The 16,192-nt window shown below is 33.8% G+C and overlaps 1 protein-coding gene across 2 annotated transcripts in view; it reads left to right on the top strand.

Annotated features, from left to right (window-relative positions):
• Nucleotides 1-1,157: 1,157 nt before the first annotated feature.
• Mrtf (Myocardin-related transcription factor) overlaps nt 1,158-16,192 on the top strand; it is a 43,261-nt gene continuing 28,226 nt past the window's right edge. The window contains exon 1 of one of the 2 annotated variants that reach the window (XM_068762321.1): nt 1,158-1,311. Coding sequence is in view for 1 of the 2 variants with exons in the window: in XM_068762320.1 (XP_068618421.1) it covers nt 5,306-5,378 (73 nt within the window). In the remaining variant the exon portion in view is untranslated. Of the gene's footprint in view, nt 1,312-5,236; nt 5,379-16,192 lie in introns of those variants that run through there. The other variant, XM_068762320.1, reaches the window with a different exon arrangement.

Here is a 16,192-nt window from a genome sequence, read left to right as displayed (position 1 = left end):
AGTACTATTTTCGGTCTAGGTCGAGTTCAAACACTGTCCTGCACCTGCTGCATTGTAATGAACAAGGCTATATTTCCAATTTATTATTTATCTTTCATCAAAATTATCATTTAATAATATTTACAAAAAAAACTTTCAATATAGCATAAATATAGTCACTTCAACCAAGGACAAAGAATATTTCACAAGAAATTATGCAGCAACAGAGACTTTCCTGACAAACATAAAATTTTAATTTTTGCATTCTATAATTCATATATTATAATAAATACGCTTACCCTTACAAACCAAATGTAAATACAATTAATATCATTAGAGGATAAATAGGAAAAAACTATACATAAAATCTCTACAAAACGTTAAAATCTTTCCTCCCCTTTATTGAGGATTTATGTACGTTATGAAAACAAAAGCGACAATCGTGTATTTTAAGTGTGTATATAAATTGCTTACTTTGGCTATACAAAAATCATGGTACTTTAAAACTTTACAATTTTCAAATTATTGCCGGATATAAATTGAAGTGAAAAGTACATATATAGTTAAATCATTTAGTTGTCTTATCTGTATAAACGGTACAACCTACTTAAAAACATGTTCGGCAAATCGGGATGTACACAAATGATAGTTTTTAAACGGGTTAGTCAAAAGTTCTCTGAGAGTATAAGGTTAGATTAAACTGAATCAAAATCATTAATGAATACCAGAAATCCGTGTATTATGCACAAAAATAAATATGATATAAAATGGATCACAATAAATGGCTTAACACAATGATTCGAGCCAGAAATATTATCATCGTTTTAACATACAATAACCGCTTATTTTTATTGAATTAAAAGAACATCTTATTAGACTATCTATTAAGATTATTTTTTATTAACTCATTAAAGTATTTTGTTTGTGAATTTTTACGGCCCGTTAAACAAAACCCCTTAAACTTAAAAAATAATAAAATGGGAACTTTAATCTTAACACTATTTAAAGCAATTACTGAATTTCAGAGATACAAGAAATACCTACGAGTTTGGTATTTCGAATTCGTAATATATCGTTTATTTTGTGAACTTTAAATATTTTTATTTGATGTGGCAATAATATATTATTTTTTAAAATGGCAAGTTCCACGACGAAAATTCAAAATGGCAGGAAAATGTAGAGTATATGTCTATTTCTAACTTTAAAAGACAATAAAATATTGTGAATGACGTGGTGTAACGGAAATTTTGTGATTTTGTACTAAACGCTATAACAGTGTTTTGTTTTTGCTTTTCCTTTCCTGATTCAATATCAAAACTTCATAATAATAAGGTAAGTTTTAAGTAGCCGCCCACTTCAATTTCAATCTGTTCAAATGAAACCAAATATTTAATAATTGTCGTATATTTATAACCGTTAAAATATGTCCGACAGTTTTCTACTTGCAAAAATAAGCAGCGGTATTGTTTACAATGTATTATAACTTGTATAATCACTTTTGTAACCAGACACTACGCATTATAAAGTTATTATTATCTGATTGATATATCAATAATTAGAAGTTTCGCTAACCAATTACAAAATTGTTGAATATTTTCTATAACCTGGCCCATGGAATATATTTTTATTTAATTATTTGTTTAGGTATAAATATTTCTTATAATTACGTAAAACGTCAATATTATATTTATTTCCTTGTCTTAAATACTATGTATAAATGATCGATTATTTTTATAATGTTCATATGATTTTACTAATTGTTTAACTCTATACTTAAAGAAAAAAAAAATGCAATATTTTGATGAGGTACGAAAATTTCTTAAGTAAGGGACTTCTTTTGTTTACATTATAGAATCAATTATTTACAACTGACAAACTGTACACATTTAACTATTTAACTTTGACATTACACACTATTATTATTTTTTTATTGCTTAACAAAACAGTAAAAAGTATATTTTCTATAATTATAATTTACTTTCATGTACACTAAACATTAATCACAAAAAATATGTTTATATTCATATTGAACTTTACATTCTACCACTATCCTGCATCTGACAGTTATTTTAATACCATTACAATAAGAGACATAAATGTTTAATCTTTTAAGGAGCAGAGTGCTTATGTATCATAAATTATTGTTATTATTATTTTTTAAATTTATGTGCGGTTTTTAAAAATTACTATCTTCCTTCTATTTTTCTTTTGTGGTTTTAATAATTTGCAATTAAACTAGAAATTATTGTTTTGCAAAGGATTTATTTCATATAAGTTTTAAAGCACATCTAATTATTTCCACCCGTCTATACATTAAAGAAAAGGAACTATGTTCAATACCTTCATTTTCAAAAAATTAATACTGCTTTCAATAACATTGTAGCACCAAAGCAATATTTACCTCACAGTTTATATTAGCACTTAATTTACTGTATAACTGAAGGTCACATTAAATCTAACTACCTGCATAAATATAGTGAATGGTTAATTTATTCTGCTGTCAATTTGTTTTGACCTAGCAGAATAAATACAGATCAAATATCATGAGGCCAGTAAATATACCTATTTACTGGCCACATGATATTTTAACCTTAACCTTAAAAATGGGAGAGCCATTTCCATAAGGATATCATCATTTTTATAGTTTCTCTGTAACTTATGGGCAAAGTGATGACCATCAAATTATCTATTTTCTCTATATATAGTAATTTGCTAAATTTTTTTGTAAATTTATTTAGTCCAATAAGAATAAATAAAGATCAGCAGGTGTTTAGTGATCTCATGATATGTTACCTTTAAGCTCTAAATGCAATGTAATAATATAAATAATGCAATGTAATATAATAATACATGTCCAATGCATAGATGTTTTTATGATCAGCAATATGAACATGAAAGTCAGTTCTGGAGTGAGGACCATTGACAAGCTCAGCGTAGGACATCTACCCACAAGGTGAAGATAATTGGAAAATGCAGAATGCATAAAATGCAAATAAGAAATCTATAAGAGAGGACTTTGTCCAGCAGAAGATATCATAACGCTGAAATAATGATAATTATAAAACCTTGTGTTGTATTTATACAAGAAGTCTTTTTAATTAAGTTACCAAAACTCCGATATTGTTACAATTCAAAATCAACATTTATCCATGGAACTTGTCATTACGATGTCCCTGTCGGCGTAAAGAGATACTTTTTATATGGAATTTCTTAACTTTTGGCCTGGTGATATACCATTTTCTATCTGCTATCATTTTCTTCTTCATATTTTTCGCCGAATATGTTTCGTAAGGGACTTGGAGTTTTTAAACTTCGAAAAAATACAATTATTCAAATTTTTGTGGGTGACAATAGCGATGAGGAAGATGACTTAGTGATTGATGATGAAGACCAAAGACTTCTAGTACAGGATGATGACCAAGAGGTATTTGATGTCGAGGTTGAAGAAAAGATGACTCTTCAACGGCAAGAATCACCTGAACCTTCAACACCTCAAAAAAACAATCCATCTAATCATTAACCAATTATCTAACAACAAGAATTGTTTCACCGAGTACCACAAATAACTTGCCCTATTATATTTATGTTATTCATAAACAAGTAAAAAAAGTACACTAAGTGACAAATGTACATTATTTACAACAAAACAGACTTACCAATAAGTAAACCAAAATTTAGATGTTTAAGTAGAAAGTAACCCTTAGTGACCATAGGGACATATTTGTCCCATAAATTTCCAAAAAAATGTAAAACTTTTTAGAATTTTTAGTGTAAATTATGTTTTTGGGATGCCTATTAATTCATTACATCTAGCTAAATTGATTAAATAAGATACCGTAACCTTATGGTCCTGAAAGGGTTAATCAGTTCCACTCATCCGTCCTCAATAACTGTGAATTGCAGTCTATTATTTACAATGTATCACAGATTTTTGTTTATTAATTTTTCTTAAAGTTATTTTTATCACACTTTATTTTTGTTACATTTTAATTTATTCCTACTATCATTTTTATCTACATTATACTATATATTAACCTTATGTGTTTAAAAATTTACATTTTATTTCTTTTTATTACTCTATTCACTACAAACCTGCAGAAGCTGAGGAAGGCGTCTCTTTTCTCATTTTCGGCCAAAATGGAGCCGATTGTGGCTTCCTCTATCCGTGTACCTATTCGGCATTCGGTTTAGTAACGGAGACCTCCAAATGCGGGGCATTCTGCTACCAGGTGGATCACGGTCTGATCTACGCCCGGTTCACAGAAGCACGATGGATCCTCCTTGAGCTTGAACCTGTGAAGGTATTCAGAGAACACCCTGTGCCTGCTGGACCAGACTGCGTCCACATCCATGCTGCGGAGCGCGCGATAGGCCGCAACGGCGTCCGGGAAGAACGTCCGCGTTGTCGATGCCGTCTTCCTTCCATGTACCTATTATTATTCCATTCGTCAAGCGTTCTCAGCCTAAGCTATCGCTTGACGAATGAGATGGGGCATTCCTCATATTCTAGTCGTCTTTTACTCTTTAGGGTCGCGTCCTTGGCCAGTTGGTCCGCCCTCCCATTACCCTCCGTCCCCGTGCGCGCTTTTACCCAGTAAAAACTAACATTCTTGCCATTCTCTTTCCCTTATATAACATTCTCTTTTACTCTTACCGCTAAGGGATGGAGGGTGTCCGATCTTGGACTGGAGGGCAGACCCGGGTCGCTCAGTATGACGCATGACTGCGCCGACCCGGCGGCCGCGTACCCTGTGGCATCCGCTAATCCTCCACTCGGGGGACCAAAGCCATATTCAAGGTTATAAGAAGTCGCTGGATGCGGGCAGCGCATGCCTTACAGTGGTCGTCTATCGGCTGAAATGATTATTACAAGAATAACCCTTTTACACAATTATGTTAAAAATGAATGATTCTACAGATAAATGTGCTTGGATTGCGACAAGTGATTTTTAGGGTCTCCTCACATGTTAATTGAATTAGGGACACCACAGTATTTTTTAAAGGATCTTTCGCGGACATCAGTTATTGATAGTAGATTGTAGATTAAGGCTACTATCAACAAGGGCGGCTAGGTCTAATAGCACGAGGGATCAAGCTGATTAGTGTAGCAGAACGATGCGCAGGCGCCGCTCCTAGCATTGCAGTAGAGGCCATGAGTCAGAGTTGCCCAAAATAACCTGCAAATGGGCGCCGCCTACCGGCCGGGGCGGGCGGTGGCTCGATAAGCTCAGTGGCAGCCGCGACGCCGCCGCCGCTACAACAGCGGTCGAGGTGGAGCGTGCCAACGTACTGACGCAAAGGCGGCGCCGGCGCGGGATGCGCCGCCATGCCGGTACGACACCGCGGACTCGGCGACGAGCTCGCACCCCCAGAGCCCAAACGCTGCAGGCACTGCGACGGTACGGTACCCAAAACGATGCTATACCTAACCAACAAGCCTCTAAAACATCTCACTCGCAAAGCCTCGAAGACAGCCGAGTGAAACTAACTACGATGTTTGATATTGGAATGACGTTTATACTTCACTTATTTAACCTGCTGCAATTTGTCCGTCGGTAGCTCGGTGAGCGCCACGGGTCAACCGCCACGTGTTACGTTGACTTTAAGGATAATTATTCAATTCTATTATCAACGTTTTTTCGACTTTATATTATGTTTTTAAAAAGTTTTTATTTTCGCCATTTGCATTATTTTTGTTTAATTTCTTAACTTATTAGCACCTTAAACTCAATATTTTTAATTAATTTATTTTAAAAATGTAACAAATACTTATTTTTTATTATATATTAGTATACTATTTTCATATATAAGTCGTATATAATCGAGCTACTTTTGATCAGCAGATTTCTTATGCTTAAGTTTATAATGATTATCACGTTTAACGTATAAATTCTTTATCGTGAAATCATTTCCATGTGGTAACAATTGTGCTTAGTTAAGTTTAGTGTAAATCCTCGGTCAGTTGTAATTAAATTATTATAACAATTTATTAGATAATCCAAAAGGCGTGAGGCGCACTTGTCAAGGTACCTTACTCAATGAAAGTAAGATTTTTAAAAGAAAAAACTTCCAACTATTTAAAAGCATAACAATTTAAAAATTAATTTTACAAAAATAGTCTTGCCGATTAGAATAATGGAAAGTACTATGTTTGTTTATATTACTTTTAACTATCAAAAGTGTTATAAAAATGAAGATCATGAAATAAAGCAAGAACGTTAATTTGACGGGCGTCCGAAACCCCTAACCTAATGGGCGTGTTAAACAGCAGGAAAATTATCTTTAGACTGTCCTTAGTCACTGAAGTGTATTATATGTGTCACGGAACGTCGGTAAAGGAAAGCGCATATAAATAGTGCCTGGAATGGCTACACTGGGACAACTTACGTAACGAAAAGCTCATAAGCAGATGCACATTGACTGTCGAACGTACCTTCGTGTATTCACTTTTTTTGTTACGTCATTACATCAGCGTATGTGAAATATTTTATCCGATCCACCAGCACGCTTTTGTATTTATCTCTATTGAATATAAACACTTCATTTTTAAAATTAATCACTAACTGGAATCATTCAACTGTTACTATGATAGCTTCTAGCACTAGTAACAACGAAAAAAAACAAGTTACATAGCAGATAATACATATGATTGGGTTGGGTAGTTTACACTAAAATAACTTAATGTTATAAAAAAAGTAATTTTCCCCGATCTTTGGTATATTTGATAGTATTTTAAATATTTTTGAATGCCACATAATTATTATAAGATAATATGTAAAATGTTTTTTAGCTATAAATGTTCTAACATAGTTTATGCCGTAATTATATAAAATGTAGCTCCAAGTTTATTAGTTTCTATGTGTTCTCAAGTATTTATGTGAGAAACTATTACACAGTTCTCTATACTCCGTATTAACTTTCTAAAATAAAATGTTTCAATTACTCTCCCATATCTATATATATATTGATATTATTATATTTAATAAATAAAATGAAATGAAAATTTATTATATTTTTATATAGACAATTCAAACCAAAACTACTAACAGTTAAAATATAAAAGCCATGAGTTAGCACCACGAAAATAAATCTATTTATGCGGCGCGCGTTGGCGTTTAGGTTGTAGGTAATTCTGTCGCGCATAAGCACGGAACGTTTGTTTTGGGGAATCGCAAACAAAGTCATAATTATTCTGAGAAGTGAAGCTCGTCGTACATTGTGTAATTAAAACCATATCGTTCAATTTAAATCTGATAAACATCCATGCTTACCTCATTGTTACTTTTCAAAGCCTTTCCTCTTAATCCTATTGTACAAATTTTCAATATTCACTATAATACTGTATCATTTCTCTTGAAGAGATTTAAATATTAACTCAACAAATTGTCATTAATTAATTTATAAAGAAACCTTTCCATAAATATACAATATATTAGAAATGTAGACTATGAACGAAATGAACACTTTTACGCCAAAGGAGTCGAAGTTGTTGTCTTATCGTTATTTCCTACTCTTGTTAAAATTCAGTGGTTGAAGAGTTAACAATCGTGGTGGACGTACCGTTTCTCGATCCCTGTTGAGGACAGTATTGGACATTTTATGGTCGCCGGTTAAATATACTCGGCTCGATATATCGTTACAAATAGAATTTTGGCACTGACTGTCTGTGGTTGTGTAATTCATATGTTAACCAATTGTTGTTTTTCAGGTTCGTATTTGTGGCCTTAGGTTTACCTAGCATAACTTGGTCTTTAACTCAATTCTTTCATTTGGATTAATCATTCCTTTTTTTTATTATAATTCTTGCCTCTAGAATCAGCATGTGTTCTTATTTTCTTCTAAAAATACTACCTTTTACTGTATAGCAAAATGTGTTGTTCCAGAAAAGTAATTAGTGGAGACGTCCTCATTCCAAATTTTACCTTGACCTCGTTGTGTGTTTTTATGATCTACCATCCAACTTTAAACTATTCTATCCAAACACATCACCTAAATGTCAGGTGGGAAGCCTTCTGATAAATAGAAAAGTATATAGTTGTGGAGTCGCAATGATAGCCAGAGATAGGAGTGATCAACTGAGAAGACTAATTTGTACGCTAAACAGAAAGTTATCGCGTACCCGCCGGTGCATTTTGAGGCTTTGCTAAGGTTTCCGTGACTGCGATTGGAGATATTCTTACCATATAATACTCTACAGCCAAGTGGTTTATCACTAAGCATAAAATTTATTAGCTATGTAATGTGAACGCTCGCGGGCTTTCTTTTATTATGTATTATCATTTATGGAGAAATGTCATTGGATGGAGCGTGGTACACTGACAGGCCTATGTACACCGTATATTGCCGTTATCGCCAACAGCGTCTTGCACTGGCAAATGTTCGATGGTACTTACCACTTTCAATTTCAACTATACACTCCTTGGAGCTGCATATTTATCTACTCATTTTGATATCCAGTATAAAGTCATAAACGAGTTGAAAATGTATTTTTTTCCTGATGAAGCTTTATCCTATGAAATAAAAGAGATTTTCCGTATGGAATAAATCCTTTCATTTGATGACTTTTCTTTCTTCCTTATCAACCAACTCAGTCCAATATTTGCCTGGAAGATATCGCCGTTAGCGACAGACTGGTCTTTTTATTTTGTTTTTTTCCTATTACCTCTGATGTACTTTTATGTCCTGTTAAAGTAAGATAAAGATTAAATAAGTCATTATGCACTGGAATAGGATTCAGCTTACAAAAAGAAAAAAAAAGAAGTCAATTATAAATTCTTATTAAATCGATTATTATGAATTAAATTTTCTACATCAATATCCAACAGCTCCATTAAAGCTATTGCCTATATTATGCAATTTCAATAAAAGATTTGCAACATAAATTTAATTATAGCACTTTGATACCTCATACAGGCAACGGCAGCATGTTTACATGATGCGTAACAGACGCGTTGCACCAGACATTCGCAAATACTTGCGATTAAGAATTTTTACTTTATTAATATGACCTGCTGTAATGTTACAGAGATAACAAGATTCAATATTAATTAACAAACATATTTTGTGAACTTGACTATACTTAATTTTCTTTTATCATAAAGTTATGAAAGGAGCAGGATAATTACAGTATTATTCGACGCAGCACTACCGTAGGTACTTCTTATTGGTCCAATTATTTCAGTAGCTAGCACTAGATTCCTAACCGAAATAAAGCCATGCTTGCGCTACTCACTTCGGCTGTAGAAGTCGGTTATATATATACAAAGGTAGAAGTAGTAGTTACCTTTATAAGTTTGCAGAATTATGTACGGAAATATATATTAGAATCGCATTACTAATGGTATTCTTGTCGTATAGACTTCTCCTGCTAGCTTTCTTGTATGTAACTTCTTTACCCTGGATGTTGAAAGAGAATAGATAATTGTTTTTGTTTTAAATAAATTATCAGAATTTATTAATGTTTATTCGTTTTAATTTGTACACGTTTGAAGGTCAGATGAAAGAGTTACAAAAGTTGTTATATAGCAGCAACATTACGAGGTGAAACATTTTTGATAACAATTTAAGGTCCTACGTATTGAGGAGAATATGAGACAAACATTAATTTTATTATAATATTGGAACGCGGAGTAGCGATAATTGTGACCAAAACATTGCAATTTATTGCGCTTTGGCGCTATTTATTTAATGCCACCAATTGCAATAATATTTTAAATATAAGCAATAAAAAAGAATAATGTAATTAAAATCGATAAATCGAAATTTAATTATGCCCTTAATAAAAGTCCAAGTACTGGTAGTATTTTATATATATATATATATATATATATATATATATATATATATATAATATACCGACTCATCTCTATATCTCTGGAACTATTTCGGGATTAGAGACGAGCAGCAATGTAAAAGTCAGTTAAGTTTTAAAAAATTTCAGAAATTCAACTCTCAAGGAAAGGAATGAGGTGCGTGCATTAAACAAATAACATATTTTTAAGCTATGCTCTGATATAAAACTTAGCCTTAATATTTTTTTGACCTGTAAACATTATCAAAAATTAAATTTATGAAATACTACACAAAAGTCAATGCGGGCTACGTAAAGCCGGGCGGTGCTCATCAAGTAATATATATGTATGCAATAAATAATAAGTTTAAGATTATTTGTGAGAATCCGCAGAAGAACCAATGTCACCGACGTAGGTCTAAGATTTGCACGTCTGAAGTGGCAGTGGGCGGGACACAACGCACATTCAAGCGCTGGCCGTTAGGTCTGAAAGGTTCTCGATCGGCGTCCATGAGCAGGTAGATGCGGAGCGGACAGGCCCTCCACTATGTGGACCGACGCCATGTCAAAGTCGTGGGGAGTCGCTGGATGCGGGCAGCGTAAAACCGGTCATCGTTGCGATCTTTGGGGAAGGCCTATGCCTTGCAGCAGGCGTCTGCCGACAGCAGAGATGGCACGCATATTTTTATCACGGCACACAAGTACAATTAAAAATATCTAATTAAAATCAACTGTTTAACATTATTTCACATTTATAATAATAGGTTGTCAAATATCTCCCTTCCGCTTTTTTGCTCTTTATTCAATGCTTTATAAAAAGTGTTACAATGATCGGATTTAGTTCAAATATGCGCCGTTTTGTTCGATAATCTGTTTCCATCTAGATGGCAACTTCATAATACCTCCCTCGTAGAAGCCCCCCTCCCTATTTGCGAAGAACTAGGACAGCCACTTTTCACAAACCTCTTTTGAGTTCAACTTTATACCACCAAGGGCGTTCGCCATGGACAGGAACAGGTGGTAATCACTTGGCGCTATGTCCGGGCTATATGGTGGATGTGATAAAACCTCCCATCCGAGCTCCCGTAGCTTCTGACGAGTCATCAACGAAGTGTGTGGTCTGGCGTTGTCCTGGTGGAACACTACACCCTTCCTGTTGGCCAATTCTGGACGCTTCTGGTCGATCGTCTGCTTCAAGCGGTCCAGTTGTTCGCAGTAGATGGTAGAATTAAGCGTCTGGCTATATGGGAGCAGCTCATAGTGGATGATTCCCTTCCAATCCCACCAAACACACAGCAAAACCTTCCTGGCCGTCAATCCCGGCTTGGCCACTGTTTGGGACGATTCACCGGCCTTCGACCACGACCGTTTTCGCTTGATATTGTTGTATATGATCCATTTTTCGTCGCCAGTCACCATCCGCTTCAAGAATGGGTCGAGTTCGTTCCGTTTCAGCAGCATATCGCAGGCGTTGATTCGGTCCAGAAGGTTTTTTTGCGTCAAATCATGCGGCACCCAAACATCAAGCTTTTTTTGTATCCAGCCTTCTGCAGATGGTTTAAAATGGTTTGGTGACTAACTCCCATCTCCTGGGCGATGTCACGAGATGCCACATGCCGGTCTAACTCGATGTAGTCCATGATTTGATCGGTATTTGTCGTCACAGGTCTTCCGCCGGCTGGCTTATCCATGGTGTCGTTTTCGCCGGCTCTGAATCGTCGAAACCATTCCTCCGCGGTTCGAAGTGATAGAGTACCATCCCCCAAAACACCATTAATCTCACGGAACGTTTCTCTAGCGGATTTGCCTTTAACGAAGGAAAACTTTAAAATAGCGCGAATTTCGGCGTTAGTGAACTCCATGTTTACACGTCTATAACTGTTGAACGCAATATCCAAACTAATCATGCATAGCGTCGTTTTGTAGGTTATGTCAAGACCTTTCAAATTATGTATAGTATTGCCAGATACGAGCTCTGTAGCGCTTTGTACATAGCCGCGAAATTCAAAAGACAAAAAGGCGGAAGGGAGATATTTGACAACCTTTTACTATACATGACATTCTAATAACGTTTTGATAATGAATTGTATTAGTAATAAATAAAAGCACTTCTAAGGAAAGCTACTTATAATTATGGTTTATTAGTAGTTTAAATAATCGAATTTAACCTTTCTTTTGATACTATCTGTTGTTACATTGGAGCCATTTAAGCAAGGCCAACGATTTTATTACATTTGCCACGATTATATGGTGGCAAGAATCATATACACTTCGGGGCTAACAAGAAAATACAAAGCGTATTTTCTGAAGTCATCATTGAGGAACAAAAACTATGAATGAAATTTTAATTTTTTTACGTACAGATTCATAAGTGAGTCTCTACGAGATAATTTAATTAGATCTTAGAAATGTCTTCTGAATAAGCGGCGTATTTACTAATTCAATAACAAATATTATTGCCAGCTCGAACTTAACCCTATTTTTAGTTAATACAATAAGAATGGAAACGAGCTAAGAAATCATGTACTAAACAAGTGTTTTTCCCTTTTCTTCAAAATAGTTAACATTGAAAATAATCCTATATCACAAATAGTAAGTTTACACATCTAAATTATATTTTAATATTGTTGAAAGCTTGCTTGCAACAGCTGCCAAATGTAATGACAGCGATTAATGCAATTGCTTGGCAAACAGACGATATGATTTATTTGTTTTATTATTTTAAGGCTAAATATGAAAATAAAGTTTTACATATAACGGTAGTTATGAAATATACGTAAAAATCATGTTATATTATACATTTAACACATTCCATGCCATGTTGGGCGCATACGACCTCCGGCTGCACTTGTCATTCAGGCCATTTGCAGTTATCATTGTAAAGGAGCGGCGGATTCTTAAAAAATGAATTGTAGGGTCGGATATAGATAACTTCGCATAATGTATGCGCGTACGTAATGCATATTTAAATTTATAATGTTCTCCCGCTAATTATAGCTTTGCAGTATTGAAAAAGTGTAAAGCATACGTCTTAAACGATTTCTTTAATTTTTAAAGTGTGGGTCATATACACCCCACGAGTCCTGGAAGGAAAATATTCGAAAATTGCAGTGTCACGGATCGTGTTAAATGTATTAGGGCTCTCTCGCCATAGGCGATATAAGATATAGTAGTGCGTTTGAGGGCGCCGTAACTAACGTGAAAAATAAACTGACGCGACGTAGCATCATCATCTCTTATCTGTTGCTGATAAGCTTTGACGTTTGAAATTTTTGGTTTGTATTACACGAAATCGGTGTAACATAAGCGTTTGAGATTTTTAATCCCATTTCACTTACTGTCCACTAAGTACCATCCGTCCCATTTGCAATAAAGAAATAAATTGGGATGTCGCATTCTTGAAAGTAAAGCGATGAATTTAATGAATCTTTTTAGTCAAGCTATTAAAAGTTATGTATTTAACACCACTTTTCATAGGCTCACAACAGGTGGACCGAATTCACAAATTCACTTTACGTGGAAAATTCGTGTCAAAAACAGGAGTAACTGACTGGTTCCAAACAATCAAAGCACCGCAATATTCTAGTAGAAGTGTACGAGCGAGGTAAAACAAGGGGCCCAAGACAGATCCAAAGGCCCTGTGTATTTGCTGTAGACGTCCTAATTCACAGGGCAAATAAAGAAGTATATCGATGTAACATTCAATAGCAGTCATTAAAACGATAAAGTAACTTTAACTTATTTTTATAATAATAACATTGACAAATAGTTTACGATTTTAGTTGGTCAAAGACAGTATTCCACATTAATTACAAATATTTTAATTAGGACAGTTATGTGACATCCATTCACTATGTTGCAAGTGGACATATTTCGGCCATCTTCAAAAATAGTTTACCCAACTCGATGGAACGATACATTTTAATAATAAGAAGTTAAAGATTTGTGTCATTTAATTTTGCTTAAAAGATAAAATACCACGTACATTATATATTTTTGTTACTACTCATCTTGAAGTGATGTAGTCGCATAAGGATAAAATTATTATACTTAACACGTGGGTAAGAGTATTTGGAAATATTGAACGATGGTTCGATAATTATTTCCTCGATTATCTCAAATAAGTGAGTTTAACCGTTAATGTATTTTATAATCATATTATATTTAAAAAAAAGCGTGTATCATTTCATTAATTTGCCACCCCTGACTATTGCTTTATGTTGCAAGAAAGTATATAGTGAATTGTATTAACTCACACTTGGAAATCTCTTGTTTGGATCTTACTATAACATATGTGACAAGCTCACCATTATTCAACGCTAACATTTTAAGTGTCTAGTATAGTTTTGTTAATTAACACCGATGTTTTAAAGTGGGTCAGCGTAAAGCGTAGGAAACGTTTGACTTTTCTGTGTAAACTGCACATTTATATGTTGAAATAAAGATTTCTTTTTCATTTTCCTAAACTAGTTTTTAGTGAACCATAACGTAGACATTATTCTTTTATTTTAAAAACTTAAATTGTAACATTTTTTTAAATATTTTTCTAGATAAAATTGCATAGTTGATACTAAACGCCCCTGTCTCTATCGATTCTTTAATGAGACGTGATAATTTATCTTCGATATGAAGCTGTACAATTTTTGTATGATGTGTATTCACTATGTATGAATGTTATAAGATCGAGATTGGTTACAAATGATCGCCATAAACGACCGGTCTATTCTAAGTTAAAAATTGGTAAAACGTAACAACTGTTAATACCTAATGCACCCGCGTAGTGAACTTCACGCATTGAAATGTATAGGCTATATACGAAAAAACTTATTAAAAACATTAAATCAATATTATTTAAATTTTCTTAGTGATAAACATATTAGCAATCAATTAAATGGCTTAAACCACATTATTTATATGTGAGCTCGTAATCAATGTAAATGCTGTGACAATAAACGAAACTATTTAAGGTGTCAGACGAGCGTGCTTGCCAAAATTCTTAAACCGCTACTAATGTCGACCACAATAGAAAGTTTATAAATATAATCATTAAAATAACATAGGGTTTTTTTGTTTATATAGATGATAATAAAAATAAAACCTCAATTATCTCACCGATATCGCTGGAATATCACCATGTCATGAATTTCAGATACATTAATAATAGTCATACGTCGGTAATATTATAATAATCATAGTCAAAAAAAAAAATGAGGAGATTATTGATCGATCTTCATTTTTAAAAAAGAAATCCTGTTAAAAAGCTGCAGATACATTGACTATAATGAATTTGAATTAAATTTACCACGCCAATCTACCAATTATTTTTCCGATTGTAATGCCTAGACTCAATTACCAGTTGATGTATATACAAAGATACTATATACAGTTTAATAATGAGTAATCATTGTTTTAAAAAAACCTTTATGTTGTAAAATACACCGGTCTTCAGACCAGTGTTCCGCAACCTGTATGCCATAGGTCGGATACAAGTGTGCCGCGGTAAAAATGAATAAATTGAAATATACAATTTTTTATTATACATATTTTGTATTTGAGACACAGGGGCACGTCACGTTCACTCGTCTCGAATTAAGTGTGCTGTACATGAGAAACGGTTGCTGAGCACAGTATATAACTATACTTATTAAATATTTCCTTGAACACCTTTTCAATATCTTAAGATTTAACTCTTTTTCTTTAAAAAGTCTACTTATTGAAATTTTAACTTCTTATGATTTATATTCTTCTTGTCATTGAAACTGTTTGGCATCTTTTAAAAGTTGTGTTAATTTGCGATTTATTACGTTCAGTCTAAGTGCTCGGTCTGTATTCAATAAATTGCTCTGACCTATATGCGCGTTGCACAGTGACAGTGAATATGCTAATACGATTCAGCATTTACCACTCATGGAGGGAATGGTATTCATGTTCTGAAAATATCTCAATAGTAATTTGGCTATGTTTTAAGTGTTCAAAAGTCCAAATACTTTGGATTTATGATACATATACAATTGATCTTTAACATTGTCTGAGAGCAAAAAAATTCTTCGCTGGACTGCTTTTTGTCTAGGACTTACTACATTAACCACTTTTTTACCACAAAAAGATGCACACTGCCCTGCCGTTCGTAGGACTCTCCCATTTATTTACAATTAGACTAGTGGCATCCGGCCTGCATCCAGCGTCTTTCGACGATCTTATTAACAACATTGTCCTCCTCATGGGTGAATACATAGGACGTTTCTAGAACCATTAATTAATCACCTTTATTCTTTGATAATATTTGGGTTTGTCTTAGTCTTTTTTATGTCGCGTGTCACAAAGTCTTGAGTTGGTGGATGTTGAGTCTTTTTCAGTATTTTTTCTCCCTTAGTGAGAATATAAAATATCATATCACTTAGAAAAAGCCAACGTCTTCAATCG

This window comes from Battus philenor, unplaced genomic scaffold (assembly GCF_028537555.1).
Source record: "Battus philenor isolate CCGP_79_NKW_IND1 unplaced genomic scaffold, ilBatPhil1.0.hap1 SCAF_16, whole genome shotgun sequence".
Classification (NCBI taxonomy): domain Eukaryota; kingdom Metazoa; phylum Arthropoda; class Insecta; order Lepidoptera; family Papilionidae; genus Battus; species Battus philenor.
Note: the sequence above shows the minus strand (reverse complement) of the source record. Positions and strands in the feature narration are given on the sequence as shown.